Here is an 18487-nt window from a genome sequence, read left to right as displayed (position 1 = left end):
TTTTTTTAGACAGAGTTTCTCTATCTATCCCTGAATGTCCTGGAACTTGGCTCTGTACTCCAGGCTGGCTTCTAATTTAGATCAACCTGCCTCTGCCTCCCGGGATTAAAGTATGCCACCACTGCCTGGAGGACTCAGGTTAATGAATTGAAAAATCTGTGAAAGCATTAATGCCCAAATCAACGTGTAAAAGTTTCTTAATCACTCGTTTTCCCTTCCTGTAGATAAGCACTTTGTGATAGGAAGTCACTGACCAGGCCGATGGAAGAGAGTGGCTCCACTTTCTCATCGTGATGTAAATTTTAAATATGACTTCACAAAAATAGCTAAATGTGGAGAAATACATTGGGTTAAAAGGAGACACAAAATTATAGTTTGAGCATTTTATCACTTTCTTGTTTTTATCCCATCACAGGCCTCCAAGTTTAACTTGGGTGTTTTATGTGCACTGTTAACAGAGATCCAATATTTTTGGATTTTTTTTTTAAACTTGAAAAAATTGCATAACTTAAAATTTGTATCACTAATATAGACATTTCTGAAGTCCACTTCTATTTTTAGTTTATATGGGGCTCAGTTAACAGGCATGACAGGCACCATATCTCAAAGTTTAGAATAAAAACTTTCCATTTTAGTCTATGAATTTATTTAGATTAATTTGAGAAAATTATGATAAACAAACAGCTACCCAGTCTTAGCCCATTTTCCTAGTTAAAAAAAAACATTGTGCTTGAAAATTTTCTATAAGATACTATGTGTTATAGGACAGGGTTTATAAAGACATCTTATTTATGCAAGAATTATTTGTTTTTCTTTTAGCACAGGGTAAGTGAAAACTGTTGAAAGTTGGGAGTCGGCTTTGGTCATAGCAGGACCCCAGAGACCTTCACGACAGATGCTTCCCCTCTGAACTTTTATAGTACTAAATTTGTCTCCTTCTTTTTCTTTGTAGTTTTTCTTTACATCTTTTGGTGCCAGAGACAGAAGTTACCTGATCATATTTAGGTTGTGGCAGAATGTATTACTAGATAAGGTAAGTGTTCATTCCACAAGCATTTTGTAAGAAGGCACACTAGGGGCTACTGTGTATCTAAGTAGGATTTGCCAAGAGCCCTTTCTTATTTTCATGAATCCAATTCTAACGACAGTTCAAAAATTTAAAGCAAAAGATCTATAGTTATTTTTACGTTCTTTTTCAAATTCAAAAAGAAAAATTGAAGAGCAGGGTGTGATTGTTCATGCCTTTAATCCTGGCTCTCAGGAGGCAGAGGCAGGCAGATCTCCTTGAGTTCGAGGCCTGACCGGTCTACAGACAAGAGTTCCAAAACAGTCAGGGTACATAGTGAGAACCTATCACTCCCCCCGCCCCCAACACACATACACACACACACACCTGTAAAAAGAAAAGAAGAAGAGGAAGAAAATTGAAAAACTCAGAAACTGGGAAAGTGTCTCCGTGGGTAAAGGCGCGTGCCACCAAGCCTGATGATCGGAGTTTGATTTGTAGGACTCAAACGGCGAAAAGGGGAGAACTGACACCCACAAGCTAACCTCTTACTTCTACATGCACATTGCGGCACACATGCACACACACTCCTACACAACTAGATGGATGAGTAAATGCAGTACAAGTGTGAATTATAGCAGTTAAAAGGGGTTTCGTCGCGGGCACGTGCATATGGGCATGCGCAGTTGCACACGCATACGGAGGCCGAGGAGGATGTCTGAGGGTTTCCTTGGTCATTCTCCATCTCGCTGCTTTGAGGCAGGGTCAAACGGATCCAGGAGTTGGCTGGTTAGGCTGGCTGGCTGGCAAGCACAGGGGCTGTCTGTCTCCATCTCCCAGGGCTGGCACTGGAGGTACATGTAGCCATTTCTGGCATTTTACGTGGGTGTTTGGGACTTGAACTTTGGTTCTCATGCTTGCCCAGCAAGCATTCTTATCTGTTGATCTATCTCCCCAGCTCCATACTTACTGTTGCCGTTCTGGTGGTTGAACCCAAAGCCTCCTCTATGTACCACTGAGCTATCTCCCCAACCCCTGTAAGTGACTGTGCTCGTTAAGATCCCTAAGATAACGACCAAGATAAAAAATAGTCAGAAGCATTAATGGAAGTAAAATGATTAGCTAGAAAATATGTATTTCACACATAAGAAGCTAATAATGGAAATATTATGGTTTCTATTGCTGTGGTAAAACACCACGACTAAAGCAAGCTAGGGAGGAGAGGGCTTATTCAGCTTAGGCTTCCACATCTCAGTTCATCACCAAAGGAAATCAGGGCAAGAACTCAAGCTGGACAGGAAACTAGAGGCAGACGCTGATTCAAAGGCCATGGCGGGGTTACTGCTCAGCCTGCTGCTTTAAGGAAACCAGGACCACCAGCCCTGGGAATGGCACCACCCACAATGGGCTGAGCCCGCCCCCATAAATCTCTAATTAAGAAAACTCTCTACACGCTGCACTTTATTGGAGGCATCTTCTCAGTTGAGCCTCCCTCCTCTAAGGACACTCAGTAAAAATGACACTTTGTTACGTAAACCCTCATATAAATATAAATGAATCAGACAGCACACTGAAGACCCGAGGAAGACCGATGCAATAAACAAACACACAACCCAACTGTGTGTTATGCCTGAGGCAGAATAGCTTCAAAGTACAGACGTCTTGAAAGTGAAAGAAGCAGATAAGACACACAGACAGAGACCAGTGTTGATGAGAAACATCTCACCGCGTGGACTTTAACCCTAAAGCGATAGGCCAGGAGCGTGCACCTGCACTGGTAGAAGGGCCAAATCATCTGGAATGCATAAACGTTGTACGTGCGTATGCCGCTCATTCCAGAGCCCTAATGTATATAAACCAAAATCAAATAGAATCGAAGGAAGAAAAAAACAATTTAGCAGTAACAGCTGAATTCAATACCCTACTTTCAGTGATGGGAACAACTACAGAGATCAACAGTAAAGAGAAGAACAACTTGACTAACCAGGACCAACCAAGGACCAGAGGACACCTATGGAATGTTTTGTCCAACAACAACAGATACACATTTTCCCAAGAGCATGTGGACACTCTCCAAAGAGACCATAGTGCTAGATTGTAAAGTAAGCCTCAGTACATTCATAAGGATTAAAGTAATTTGGAATGTATTCTCTGGTCACAATGGAGTGAGATTTGGAGCCAGAGGTTCACTAGAAAGTGAAAGTTAAATAGAAGATCTCTAAAGAGCCACTGGGTAAAAAGAAGAAATCACAAGGGAATTGTGGTTTCTTGTGTGCTTTTCCTCCCTCGGGGAAGCAGTGGGGTCTACAGGATCCCTGTGCAGCCGTGAGTGCTGCAGGGCAAAGGCCTTCTCTGAGGATTTAGTGTCACATCTCTCTCAGACAGTATTCAATGAGACAGCTCTCTTAGGCGATCTTCAGAGAAAACACTGGTGTGTACACACTTTATCAGGGTGGACAAGGGGTATAAATGAACCTTGGAGAATGGGAAGGAGTTTCCAGGTTGAATGTAAATCACTGGCTGGTGCTTATTGTACTGGGAATGCCTCATTTGCATGGAGAAGCGATCCAAGAGTCCCAGGTGCTTGCCGCAGGTGCTTATGGGAAAGAAGAAACTGAACTTGTAAGTTTGCCAAGGACTGCATAACCTTCCTCAGGTAGACTGCGTAGGGTCATGCTCCTGACATAGGCCAGGCAGAGAAGAGGAAGCCCTGCTGGAAAAGGGAGTCCTCCGTTTTGTGCCCTATCTGTACGCTGTAGATTACAACCTTAAATAGCAGGGTTTCCCCACAGGAAATTATCAAAACCTTTCCAAATCCTTTCTGGAGCCAAATGAAAACACAGCAAGATCAGATCTCACAGGCCAAGACCAAAGCAGCGTCTAGAGGGGAAATTAAACTCTAAACACTGCTATATATATTTTCTAAAAGGCGAATCTTGAATCCATGACCAACCTACCTTTTGGCTTTATGAAATTAGAAAAAGGAAAGCAAATAAACTTGATATAAACAGAATCAAAGAGATAATAAACATTGGAGCCAAGGTGAAAGTCATTGAGAACAGCAAAGTAGGCATCAATAGAATGAAAAGTTTTCTTGGAAAATATTAAAGTTCAACAAACTTTAACCATATCTATCGAGAGTAAAGAAGAGATGAGGTAGAGGTGCATGCCTATAATTGTGATGCTCAGGAGGCCAAAGCAGGAGATTTGAGAGTTCAAGGTCAGCCTGGGGCACATTAGGAAAACCCCATCTCAACAAACAAAGAAAAACCAAAATGAAACTAAGTCTGAAGAGACTAAACATATAAGAGAAACACAGTTTAAAAGTTAACAATTTATGGTGTATGTGTGTGTGTGTGCGTGTGTGTACATGTGCACGCACACACACATATGATGCCTTCTGTATTCTTGGTTTACATGTTTGGAGAACCACTATCTTCATTTCACTTGAGCTTGTCAAACCTTTTGATCACTTCATTCTTAGCACTAGACATGTAAACTTTCATTTAATACTAACTTTGACTTTGGACTTTTAACATTGTTGAGACTGTTATAGACTATGGGAACTTTTGAATTTGAACTAAATGTATTTTTGCATTATGCTATGTTTAGATATGGCCCCCATAGAGACATATGAAGACCAAGGAGTAGAATGTGATGGTTTGTATATGCTTGGTCCAGGGAGTGCCCTTGTTGGAGTAGGTGTGTCACTGTGGGCGTGGGCTTAAGATCCTCACCCTTGATGCCTGGAAATCAGTCTTCCACTAGCTGCCTACAGATGAAAATGTAGAACTCTTAGCTCTGCCTGTATCATGCCTACCTAGATGCTGCCCTGATCCCACCTTGATGATAATGGACTGACCCTCTGAACCTGTAAGCCAGCCCCAATTAAATGTTGTCCTTTATAGGAGTTGCATTGATCACGGCGCCTGTTCACAGCAGTAAAGGTAACCAAGACACTAGGTTTGGACTCTCAGATAAAATCAGGTATACAGTACACATCTAAAATTCCATTGCTGAGGAGGCAGAGACAAGGGCACCCTAGGACTTGCTGGTCAGAGTCAGTCTTTGAGCTCCAGGTTCAGTGAGAGATTCTGTCTCAACACACATACACAGACACACACACAGACAGAGACACACACACAGACACACACATCCATACATATACACACACACACATGCATCTGTTTAAACTGAACTCTGTTGAGTTTCTATCCTCACTTCAGGGATGGAGTTTGACCTGAGTGTTGTAAAATGAAATCAACTCTTTTTCTCCCCACAAGTTGACTTTGTCACATTCATTATCACAGCAATAGAAACCCAAACTAAGGTCTTCCAGTTTTCCTCTCCGCCTGTAGCAGATCCTCTGCCACAGGGATCCCTACCCAAATAGTGCCAGGAGGGAGCAAGCCTCCCAGGAGTGCAGTGTGGACAGGACTGTGAGTGCAGGTAGGACCCTCAGGGCACAGGAACCAAGGGGCAGCCTGGGACAGGAGCCTTCCAGTCTCCCTCTGTGCCCACAGCTGATACTGAGCCACAGAGTTACATATACAAATACCTGCAGGAGAGAGCTGGTCTCCCAGGACTGCCTACACACTGCGAGCACAGGTAAGACCACCACTTCTCTTCAAATCCCTGGCCCAAGAGGGACCCTTACAGAGCCAACAGGACACAGAAACCAAGAATCTTCTAGTCTCTGTCTGCACCCAAGCTGACCCTGTACCACATCTCTCCATACCCAAATTCCTCCTGGAGAGAACTGGTCTCCCAGGAGTACTGACACATAGGCTTGCAGGAGGGATAAGCCAAAGTCAGAGACAGCAAGACCAGCTAACAACCAGAGATAACCAGATGACAAAAGGCAATGCAAGAACATAAACAACAGAAACCAAGGCTACTTGGCATCATCAGAACCTAGTTCTCCCATCACAGTGAACCCTGGTTACCCCAATACACCAGAAAAGCAAGACTCTGATTTAAAATCACATTTCATGATGATGATAGAGGACTTTAAGAAGGACATAAATAACTCCCTTAAAGAAATACAGGAGAACACAGGTAAACAGCTAGAAGACCTTAAAGAGGAAACAAAATCCCTTAAAGAATTACAGGAAAACACAATCAAACAGGTGAAGAAACTGAACAAAACCATCCAGGATCTAAAAATGGAAATAGAAACAATAAAGAAATCCCAAAGGGAGACAGCCCTGGAGATAGAAAACCTAGGAAAGAGACCAGGAGTCATAGATGCAAGCATCGCCAACAGAATACAAGAGATAGAAGAGAGAATCTCAGGGGCAGAAGATACCATAGAAAATATTGACACAACCATCAAAGAAAATGCAAAATGCAAAAAGCTCCTAGCCCAAAACACCCAGGAAATTCAGGAAACAATGAGAAGACCCAACCTAAGGATAATAGTTCTAGAAGAGAGCAAAGATTCCCAACTTAAAGGGCCAGTAAATATCTTCAACAAAATTATAGAAGAAAACTTCTCTACCCTAAAGAAAGAGATGCCCATGAACATACAAGAAGCCTACAGAACACCAAATAGATTGGGCCAGAAAAGAAATTCCTCCTGTCAAAATAATAATCAAAACACCAAATGTACAAAACAAAGAAAGAATATTAAAAGCAGTAAGGAAAATAGGTCAGGCAACATATAAAGGCAGACCTATCAGAGTTACACCAGACTTCTCACCAGAGACTATGAAAGCTAGAAGATCCTGGGCAGTTGACATACAGACCTTAAGGGAACACAATGCCAGCCCAGGCTACTATACCCAGCAAAACTCCCAATTACCATAGATGGAGAAACCAAGATATTCCATGACAAAACCAAATTTACACAATATCTTTCCACAAATCCAGCCCTACAAAGGATAATAGAAAACTCCAACACAAGGAGGGAAACTACACCTAGAAAAAGCAAGAAAGTAATCTTCTTTCAACAAATCCAATAGAAGATAACCAAACAAACATAAAAATAACATCAATAATAACAGGGAGGAACAATCACTATTCCTTAAAATCTCTTAACATCAATGGGCTCAATTCCCCAATAAAAAGACATAGACTAACAGACTGGATACACAAACAGTACGCAGCATTTTTGCTGCATACATGAAACGCACCTCAGTGTCAAAGACAAACACTACCTCAGAGTAAAGAGCTGGAAAACAATTTTCCAAGCAAATGGTCCCAAGAAACAAGGGGGTGTAGCCATTCTAATATTGGATAAAGTCAACTTTCAACCAAAAGTCATCAAAAAAGATCTACCAAGATGAAATCTCATTTCTGAACATCTATGAGCCAAATGCAAGGGCACCCAGAGTTCTCAACTGAGGAATACCAAATGGCTGAGAAGCACCTAAAGAAATGTTCAACATCCTTAGTCATCAGGGAAATGCAAATCAAAACAACCCTGAGATACCACCTCATACCAATCAGAATTGCTAAGATAAAAAACTCAGGTGACTGCAGATGCTGGCAAGGATGTGTAGAAAGAGGAACAGTTCTCCATTGCTGGTGGGATTACAAGCTGGTATAGCCAATCTGGAAATCTGTTTGGTGGTTCCTCAGAAAATTGGACATAGTACTACCTGAGGATCCAGCTATACCACTCCTGGGCAGATACCAGAAGATGCTCCAACATGTAATAAGCACACGTGCTCCACTATGTTCATAGCAGCCTTATTTATAATAGCCAGAAGCTGGAAAGAACCCAGATGTCCCTCAACAGAGGAATGGATACAGAACATGTGGTACATCTACACAATGGAGTACTACTCAGCTATTAAAACAATGAATTTATGAAATTCTTTGGCAAATGGATGTAACTAGAAAATATCATCCTGAGTGAGGTAACCCAATCACAAAAGAACACACTTGGTATGCACTCCCTGATAAGTGGATATTAGACCAGAAGCTTGGAATACCCAAGATACAATTCACAGACCACATGAAGCTCAAGAAGAAGGAAGACCAAAGTGTGGATACTTTGGTCCTTCTTAGAAGTGGGAACAAAATTTCTGTGGGAGGAGATACAGAGACAAAGTACGGAGCAGAGAATGAAGGAAAGGCCACCCAGAGACTGCCATACCTGGGGATCCATCCCATACACAGTCACCAAACCCAGACACTATTGTGGATGCCAACAATTGCTTGCTGATAGGAGCCTGATATAGCTCTCTCCTGATGGGCTCTACCAGTGCCTGACAATACAGAGGTGGATGCTCTTAGACAACCACTGACTGGACTGAGCACAGGGTCCCCAATGGAAAAACTAGAGAAAGGACTCAAGGAGCTGAAGGGGATTGTAGCCCCATAGGAGGAACAATAAGATGAACCAACCAGTACTCCCAGAGCTCCCAGGGACTAAACCACCAACCAAAGAGTACACATACAGGGACCCATGGGTCTAGCAGCATATGTAGCAGAGGATGGCCTTCTTGGTCATCAGTGGGATGAGAGACCCTTGGTCCTGTTAAGGCTCTATGCCCCAGTATAGGGGAATGCCAGGGCCAGGAAGTAGGAGTGGGTAGGTTGGTGAGCACGGGGAGGTGGGAGGGGATAGGGGCTTTCAGAAGGGAAACCAGGAAAGGGGATATTTGCATTCGAAATGTAAATAAAGAAAATATCTAATAATTAAAAAAGAAAATGAAAGAAAAGGAAAGAAAATGAAAGAAAAGAAAGATCATGGAGCAAAAAAATAAAATAAAATAGGAAAAAAAAAAAAAAAAAAAAAAAGCAAGCAAGCAAGCCAGCCCAAACTAAAACCTTGGGCTTGCTTTCAGTTTTTAATTGTCTTTGTTTTTAGATTGATAAAATGTACATTAGCTAGATTTGTTTTCTTTTTATTGAGGCAAGGACCTATTGTAACATTTTAAGGTAGCATTGGCCTGTAACTCACTATAAAGACAAGGCCAGTCTTGAGCTCCCAGAGACCCTCCTACCTCTGTCTCCCAAGAATTGATAAAGGCATGTGCTACCAATCTGGCTCTTGATTTATTGATCTTGTGTGATACTCTAAAAAAACAAAGAAAAATTCCTAAATGTAAATATGCAAATTTTGTTTATTTCTTGAATGAGAAAACTTTAAAGACAAATTGATTAAAAAAAAAGATTTCTTTGTTTGTTTGCTTTGTTTTTGTGAGAACAGGTGTCTCTGCATAGCCCTGGCTGTTCTAGAACAGTGATACATAGACCAGGCTGGCCTCAAAATCAGAGGGATCCACCTGTCTCTGCCTTCTGAGTGCTGGGATTAAAGGTCTATACCAACACACCTGGCTTATAGAAACATTTTTATTTGACCAAGTTATGTTTTAAAGAGCCTGCTTTTGGATTCGTTTTATTTATTTTTCCAGCAAAGTACACAGAAGGAGGAACGAGCTAGACTCATACTGCTGCCATTGAAAGAGAATGTCGGTGGAGCTGGGCATGTAGCTCAGTAGCAGAGGGTAGCCTAGTGTATACAGAATACGGAGTATCTGCGATCCCAGCACTGGGAAGTGACAAGTAGGAGGATCAGAAGTTTGTGGTCATCCTCAGCTCTGTAGCAAATTCTAGACCAACCTGGGGTACATGAGATCTCTCATTGAAAGAAAGTAGAAAAAAATGTTTTTAATAGAACTATTTTTTTTCCAACTCATAAGACTCCTTGGTTACAGTACACAGGCAAGGATAGTGTATTTCCAATATTAACTCCTGACAGGGGTCTTCAATGTCTGGTGTTTGTCTGCAGCCGTTTCTGAAGTGATTTATAGCACTTCAGTTTCTACAGACTTTGCCCTTCCTAGTCTCGCTTAGCACTTCTACCCAGCACACTTAGCTCCCGGGACTGAGGACCACATGACAGTGGCAGTGGCACTCTTGTGTTGCAATCAATGCTTTCTCCAGCTTTGGTAGTGAACCATGCAACCATAGTTTAAGAACCAGGCTCTTCTCCACCCCAGCTTCAGTTCATTTAAACCAGCCCACATCCCACACTGGAGCCAGTCAGCCAGTCCTAACTCCTGCGGGTTGTTGGTTTGGTTTTTTTAGACAGTGGCTCACCTTGCAGACCAAGTTAGCCTTGAACTCCTGTCTTTGCCTCCCAAGTGCCACCATGCCTAGTTGATTTTACATTTTTAAAAATTGTGTGTGTGTGTGCACCCCAACACACACACCACACAAAAGAATGACACTTGTTGATACTTGTCAATCATATGAAATTCTGAGTTCAGTGCCCATAAATAAAGTTTTATTGGAAAGCAGCCATCCTCATTTGTTTATGTTTTCACATGACACCAGCAGAGTTGAGCATCTGCAACAGAGACCGACCATATGGCTCACCAAGCGTATATTTACTATATGGCCCTTTCCAGAAACAGTTTGTCCAAGCCTCAACAATACTACAGCCAAATTGTGCTTTTAAAATATGTGCCTGTGACTGGCTTGGTTTTGTGACTTTTATTTTTACTCTTGTGTGTGTGTGTGTGTGTGTGTGTGTGTGTGTGTGTGATAAAGGGGGCTTTATCACTTTATTTTTGTCTCTTGCTTAACAACTATTGCCTCAAAAGTTTACATAGGGACTCATAATTTGGGTCCTTTCGCTCAAATGTTTCAATGTCTTCTCTTAAATGTTCTACCTGCTGGGTGTGTCCAGTAGTCTTCAAACACCCTCCACAAATTTCGATCTCTGATTTCCCACTCCTTGTTCCGAGTTGCCTTAATAAACCCCAAGTAGCCTTTATCTTTGCTTCCATTTGCATTTCCTCTTTATAAACACTGGCTGCAATTACAATTCTTTGTTTTGTTTCTCCTTGCTTGGAAGACAAAGGCCGTGACTGTCTCGTTCACTGTCTTATAGTCAGTGACAAAGCTCAGTGAGACCAGATAGCTGGTGACATCCGTCTCCTCTAACTCCAGAGTCTCCACCTGCCAGGCTCTACATATCCGTCACAGGCAGGATATTAACTGTGTCTCCTTGCACACAGGCAGACTTTAATCAGCACAGACATATAAGGAGGTGAGGCAAAGACAAGCTATCAACAAGTTGTTTCTGAAAGCCAGCTCCTCGCCTCCGTCATGCTTGTCATCGACTTTCTGACGACTGCTTGATTCCACCGGAGTGGCAGGCAGGAAGCTTTCTAATCTCTAGGAAATGGGTCCCTGTGATATGTGAGGGCATTTCCAGCGTGTGAGCCTGTCTAGCTGAGCTCAGCCTGCCTGAGCCCAAGCCCAGGACACTGGCAGAGCTGAGGCTGCTCTTGAGAGTTACTTGGCTCTGGTGGTAGTCTAAATCTAATAAATGCAGAATTTAAATCTGCCTGATGAAAAAGACACCAACATTATACTTTTAATTATATTTGCTTATAGCCTGCAGGGCAAAAATATGCATTCCTAGATTGTTCCTATCATCATCATCATCACCACCACCACCACCATCCTCACCATCATCACCATCATTCTTTTTGTTGACAGAACAGCTCCATCTAACTTCAGCCTAGCTATCCAAGCCAGAACCATGGTCAAACTCTTGTTTCTTTTCTTTTCTTTTTTTTTTTTTTTGTTTTTTGTTTTTTTGTTTTTTCGAGACAGGGTTTCTCTGTATAGCCCTGGCTGTCCTGGAACTCACTTTGTAGACCAGGCAGGCCTCGAACTCAGAAATCCTCCTGCCTCTGCCTCCCGAGTGCTGGGATTAAAGGCGTGTGCCACCACGCCCGACTCAAACCCTTGTTTCTTATATCTTCTTTGCCTATCGTGTCTACCGTCACCAAGGTCCTTATCATTCACCTAGACAGTTCTTTCTAACACTAATCTATCTTGAGGTGGCTGCATGGAGTTTTAAAGGTGACTTTTGGGAGCATGACTGTAACATGGTCCCTTTTCTGCATGAACCCACGAGGTTCTGTTCCACAGTGCAAAGGCCGTGTGATTCAGTCTGACACACATTGCTCCCCATGACCCCGCTCTCCCTCCAGCTCCACAGCACACATACCTCATCTTAGTGACCCAAGTCAGGTGACCTCATCCTCTGGATGCTGGCATTTGCCATACACTGCTGGTCACATGCTCACCTTGCTTGACCTTTCAACAGTGTTTGGCACCTTGGTCTTCTTCCTCCATGAGGAAACTGGATTTTCCCCCTTAGCTCTGTTCTTTCCCTGAACCCTTCTTGACATCCATTCCTTTCTACTTATGCATTGCATCCTGGGTGTTCTTCAGGGTCCAACTTTGGGGGAGGGGGGTTCTATTTTCTCCTTTAAGCAAACTAAATTTTGGTGTCTAACAATTCTATCGACCAGTAAGTTTGTTTTCCCCAAATTATTTCTGTTGTCAGTGAAAGAGGGACAAGAACAAAAATGACAGATAAACATTGCCACAGTTATTTGGTCAGCAGAGGAAGCATGTGTACCTAACAGTTCCAACCAATGAGAACCCAGTACAATATACCAAAGTTTCATAGTGGAAGCCAGCCTCCAGTCCACCTGCCTCTGCCTCCTGAATGCTGGGATAAAGGTGTGTGCCACCCACACTAGGTTGACTAGGAGGGTGTGGGACCCTTCAGTGTCACTCTGGTAAAGCCATTAGACGTTAGTATTCTCAAAGCTGGTCTTGCTAGTCAGTCAAGCAACATTTGACCCGTCTGTACACTTTACTAAATTAGCAGAGAGAACTGTTAGAAATTAGGGCAAGTCTTGATTTCTCATTTGAAACATTCCTCTTTTGGAAAAATTAAAATTGGTAGATGAGACTCTGTGTCCTATTCGTTATAGTCCAGGACTCTGCCAGGAAATTGTTCTGAATGAACTAAAGCCAGAGATGTTTTCAAGGTAAAGAATCATCGAGTAATCGAGACGTCACCTTAAACTTTGCAGTGACGAAAGCCATGCCGAATGCCTCACCTGAAGAGCTGGCTCTTCCGACTACTCCCCAACATTCCATTTAGGGTACTCAGGATAGGATCTATGCTAGCTGTGACGTCAGGGGTCTGAAGTGAATACTGGTCAGTGCTGATGTGGAATAAGAACAGGTATCAATGACTCGCTAGAGTTAAATCGAAAACTGTTGTCATGGGGAGGTTAAGTTTTAACATAGTTAATTTTCACGTGGGGTTAAAATAATATTGCAGTAGGTGTTCTACATTATTTGAGCACACGTAAGATCTTTCCATTTGCATCCTGTCGCTAATCGGTGTGTACAGTAGAAGAAATTCGGAACCGTCCCTTTAATAAAACATTCTTTCCCTAGCCTCTTCCAGTGGGCGTGGCTTAGGAACCTGTCGAGTGAGGTGTGACTTCAGCTCTGCAGGCTGACCGGCCCCCTGGAAAGAGGGCTGGTGCTCAGAACCAGGAAGCAACAACTGAAGCTTCACACAGCACTGGAACTTGGCTTTTACGTGGCGAAGAGCCCCGTAAAGAGTAGGAAACTGAAGTAGCGAGTTTGCTTAGCTGTTATCAAAGTTTTGAAGCTCCAACTGTGGATAAAGACTCCATAGAGTACTTAGAATACCAAGCTTTCTGGGCCAGAAATTGATCTGCTGACTTTTGACTCCTATCTGATTACTGCTTGGTTCATCTCTATTTTGCTCAAGTTATCTATCTGCAGGCTGAACCCGGAGCCGCTCTGCTCCTTTGCAGGTAGGTGGTCGACTTTCAAATAATATTTAGGTTGGTTTTTGTTTTTTTAAGGCTCAGCTGCTAAATACTGAAAAAGTTGCGACTATCAGACTGGCATGTTTGAATAGCGTGATTGTAAATAGTCACGTTTTTGAGACAGCTGGACAACCTTGCAGAAATAGTCATTTTTAACAAATTAGCAAATCTACAGCACCATGAATTAAATGAGTTTTGTTTTGTTTCCCATTAACCAATGATGTATTTACATTTAACTAATGGATGAAAATGTATGTTGAAATTATCTTGCTAATTAACTTAAATAGCATTTTGTTCTCAGGTTTTGCTCGCCAGTTGCATGTCTTTTACCGTTAGGAAGCTGAGTGTTCACCACCAAGTCATTTGTTTGCTTTAGTTTTTATCTTCGGCAACGTCTATTGTTTAAAAAAAAAAGTTTTTGTGAACGGTTAATAATCTAACACAGTTGTGCTGAAAAATCGCCTTCTTTTGTAAAGCTATCTAACCGTCCTTCCGAGATATGAAAACGGTTCCAAAGATGATGTCCCTGGAAGGCTTAGTTAATTCACAGGATGAATTATTGTTATGAAAACAGAATCCACACAGAATCTCTGGGGTAGAAGGCAAGTCCCTTTAGGACCAAGGACAGGAGCTTCCTCAACTGTCACTAATGGGCCTTTATATTTTTCTTCTCTGGATATTCTACTTGAGAAGACTTCATCTGCTAAAAAGACAGTTGTAGGAAATAGAGAGCATCGCAGAACTTGTTTTCTAGATGTGTGATTTTTCAGTTAGAGTTCTCCATCCTGGGATATCTACTCCGTGTTCATATAATCAGCTCGAAGCAAAGAGGCATGTTTTTCTTAGCTTGCCTCCTTTATTGCAGGTTTTTGAATATTTTTGACATTTTTGAAATGTAGATAATGACATCTGAATTGTCATCAGCTGGTTTTGTGGTCATCTTGGCAAAGTGGGATAGAGCTGCCGCAAGTCCAGACATTTTCCTTTTTAGCTCCCTGGTTCCATGAAGTGTAAGGAGAGTCCTCTAGTAAAAACCAGGACACAGAGCTGCTCCTGGGAGGAGGGAAAGGGCGGTGGTGTTTGTTGTAGGGAATACCGGGGCTGAATTCAGGGTCTGTATACATTTGACCCCATTATATATTTTTACATTCTACTTCCTAACTTTGAAACATTTCTCTGATTGGGCTAGGAGATGACTTACTTGCTAGCTTCATAACTAATATTACTTCTGTCCATCTCTGCCCTCCCTATGGGTTGGCCATCTTCTCTCCATCTCTTCTAGTTTTTCTTCCCCACATCCGTCTGTCCCCAGCTTACCCAGAAGCCTATCTCCTCGGTGGAGCCTCATCTGGCCACCTTGGTCCTCAATAATATTAACTCCTTTTGCACTTCCCTATCCCATAGACTCTACCAGCCCATTAGCACATGATCATGTGCATCTTATTTAAGAGTGCCCTGTATCCTTCAGACATAAGTACTAAATTCGGAGATTGTTTTTATACCCTTAGTATCTAGAGCAGTGCCACAGGTTTCATTCCCAATAAAGACCTGTGGAATGGATGAAAGATCATATTGACAGTGGCTTCAAGTACCACACTATCTCTCTCTCTCTCTTGTCTTGCTTAATCATGTAATTAATTGCAAGGTTCCCGGAGACCAGTCTGTTACTATGATATGATGTTATTTTCCCAAATAGTTTACAGCTTGCTTTATTTGGTGATTAAGGTTTTTTTAAAGTGGGTCGATGTGTGTGTGTATGTGTGTGTGTGAGATGCCCATGGAATCCCGAAGGGTGTGTCAGTTGGAGTTTCAAATGTTTGTGACTTGCCTCATGTGGGAGCTAGGATGTGGCCACTGGTCCTTGGTGGAGCAGCAAGCACTCTTAACCACGGGTCCATTTCTCTGCTGGACTTGGTGACTTTACCACTGTCATGCTGTCTATAAAGGAAGCAAGCTGGACTTTACTAAAAGTAAATTAGTATTCTGAGGATTGTTTTCTTGCATTTTATATTTTTAGGAAGATGTAATTTGGAGCTCATTGGTGTGCAAAGTTCTAAAAATGCTTAAAATATTCAGATACAATTGTGAATTAAAAGTTTTGATTCTGAGTTGACATTTAGGACAGCTCTGAACTGTGAGCGTAGGTTGTATGGATTTCAGATCAGTAATTACCAGAAATGATAAGTAACTTACTTTTATAGAAAAAAAAATCACTTTAAGCATCTTTACTGAAGTGTACTTCTGCACAGTAGCCACTTTAATTCACACTTTGAAAACCCACCATTTTCTAAGTGGAATGTGCCTTTTAGTTTCAACTTCTTTGGAGAATAGCTCAAGCCCAAGGTCGGCCTGGAGAATGTGGTTAAACCCTGTCTCGGGTGAGAAACGATTATCTGTTTATCGATTTACCTCTTGGTTTAATTATTTATTCTTACATTTTTGCCTACATATAGGTCTGTGCACCACTAGTATGCCTGAGATGGCCAGAACAAGATCCCCTGGAACTGGAGTCATAGGTGGTTGTGAGTCACTATGCAGGTGCTGGGAATCAAACCCAGGTCCTCTCAAAGAGCAGCCAGTGCTCTTATTTACGGGACTTCCTCTTGAATGTCTCTTATCAAATGGGCATATTTAACCTTTCCTTTTCAGCGCTGGGGATGGAGCTCTGCAGAGCCTTGTGGATGGTATGCAGTTCTCAACCACTAAGCTATATGCCCAGCTCCCATTAACCCGTTTTTTTAAAAATAGAAAATAGGGAGACAAATAGGCCAGGATCTATCCGAGCCACACCTTGACTGCTCACACCACGGCTCCTCTGACTTTGGCCTTTGTGCTTTGAATTACAGTTACGTTATCTGTTGCATTTTCCAATAGTCACGCAATGTTTCTGTCATCTTAGAGCCTGACCAGACAGGAGTTCTGGCAACTGCTCCAGCAGAACTATGGCACGGAGCTAGGCTTAAACGCTGAAGAAATGGAACACTTGTTATCAATTGAAGAAAATGTGCACCCAAGGTACAGTGAAGCAAAGTAGAATGTCAAAGTGCATTATGACCCATCACAGTGGGATTATTGTAGGTCGTTTCAGTTCTGAATTTCTTTGAACTCATCGTTTGGTGCGGTTGGCCCTCTTGTTGGTAGAGTGCAAGTTGGGAGAGAAGAGACTCATTTGCTAAGTTGGTAAGCACGCGAGGGACGTGAAGAAATGTTAGAGATGAGGCTATGACTCTTAGAATTTACTACTAGAAAGCCTTTTCATTAAGGATCTGGAGCAGGGGCTGGTGAGATCTCCGAGCTCACAGGAGACACTAGAGAAATTTGAGGTTTAGGGTGGTTTCATGACTTTTCCTCAAAGTCTCCCTAACACCATGGCATGTGTCCTGCATTCAGTAGACACCGATCACCTTAGTCAAAGGAGCTGACCATGCCGTGGGGGATGCAAGCAATGTCAATGTCAGGGTCATGTGCTGCTATCGTGTGATAAAGAAATTAGTAGAGAGATTATTTGGACAGCTGTTCACTAAGAAGTGTGAATATTTTACTAACTCTCCAAGTTAAAAAAAAAAGTACCTTATCAATGTTAATTGAGACCATAGCTTCAATAAACAAAGATAATACATTAAAATTCTGTAGCATTTTGCATTATGCTAAATGAGAGAAGCCAAGATCCAAGGAACATTTGCCATTTTGGTTGGTTGCCTATCGGATAGTGGCTGAGCCATCTCTGCAGCCCTCCAAATCTTATAATGTAAATATGTTGAAAGTCTGAATACATACACAGATGCTCCTCTCCTCTGGGCAGTCTGCTCCAACCTATGTTGTCTCCGTTTACATCAATATTTTATAGTCTTTTTTCACACGGCTACCCATGCATATTTTATAACTTTCCTGTAAAGTTCACATTTTTCCATTACCCTGCTGTCATTAATAAAGTTTACTAGTACTCCTTAGGTACCGAAACGGTGTAGAAAATCAGGTTACTAACGCAGAGCCTTGGGATCTTGAGAGTCAGTAGGATCTCATTTGGATTGTGCTTTGTAGCTGAGATATCTCAGGCAAACCTTTGGACATTCCCAGGCCTCAGTTTCCCCATCTATGAACATGAAGCAGTTAGATTCAGTGGCCTTCAAGGTCTCTGCCGACCTGTGAACTTCGTAGCGTCTGAAGCAGGAAAGAATACGTATCTAGACCGAGTCTCTCATGTACATTGGAGGTCACCAGTGAAGCTGTCTTGTCTTCTCCGGGTGACTGTTTTCTAAGAAAATGGGAGCAGGATCCTCATGCCTGGCTCTCCCTTGCTCCCTTTCCCTCTGAAAACAGCAAGTCTGCTTCAAACCTCAGCTCTCCATGTTCTTTGTCTCTGTTCTCACTCTTGCGTTCCCTTCTTTCCTTTCCTCTCTCCTTTCTAACTCCCATCCTCCTTACGCTGCCGAGATCTCCACACTCAACTGGTGAGCTATTTCCAGGATCTTTTTATTTTATTTTATTTTTTTCATTTTCCTCTCTCTTGCATCCATGGAGTCCCACCATCCTGCCTATCCAGGAGGGAGCTGGTAGCAGGCCTACTAATCATTATTCAGGCAGAGTTAAAAAGGGCTTGTGATGATTTATTTTATGTCCACTTGACACAAGCTAGAGTCATCAGAGGAGGGAACCTCAACTGAGAAAATGCCTCTCTAAGAGACAGCTGTAAGGCATTTCGCTAATTAGTGATTGATGGGGGCGGGGCAGCCCATTGAGGGTGGTGCTATCCCTAGGCTAGTAGGCTGAGCAAGCCATGGAGAGTAAGCCAATAAGCAGGTCCCCTCCACGGCCTCTGCGTCAGCTCCTGCCTCCAGGATCC

The 18487-nt window shown here is 42.4% G+C and overlaps 1 protein-coding gene across 7 annotated transcripts in view; it reads left to right on the top strand.

The window, feature by feature from the left end:
• Gramd1c (GRAM domain containing 1C) overlaps nt 1–18487 on the top strand; it is a 77838-nt gene that overhangs the window by 30522 nt on the left and 28829 nt on the right. For 6 of the 7 annotated variants that reach the window (XM_021184889.3, XM_085832429.1, XM_021184890.3 and 3 more), the window contains 2 exons: nt 953–1033; nt 16544–16659. In XM_021184889.3, coding sequence (XP_021040548.1) covers nt 953–1033; nt 16544–16659 — 197 coding nt within the window. Of the gene's footprint in view, nt 1–952; nt 1034–12697; nt 13630–16543; nt 16660–18487 lie in introns of those variants that run through there. The other variant, XM_021184893.3, reaches the window with a different exon arrangement.

This window comes from Mus caroli, unplaced genomic scaffold (assembly GCF_978045245.1).
Source record: "Mus caroli unplaced genomic scaffold, Mus_caroli_1 scaffold_17, whole genome shotgun sequence".
Taxonomy (NCBI): Eukaryota; Metazoa; Chordata; class Mammalia; order Rodentia; family Muridae; genus Mus; species Mus caroli.
This window is presented reverse-complemented; position numbering and strand designations above follow the sequence as displayed.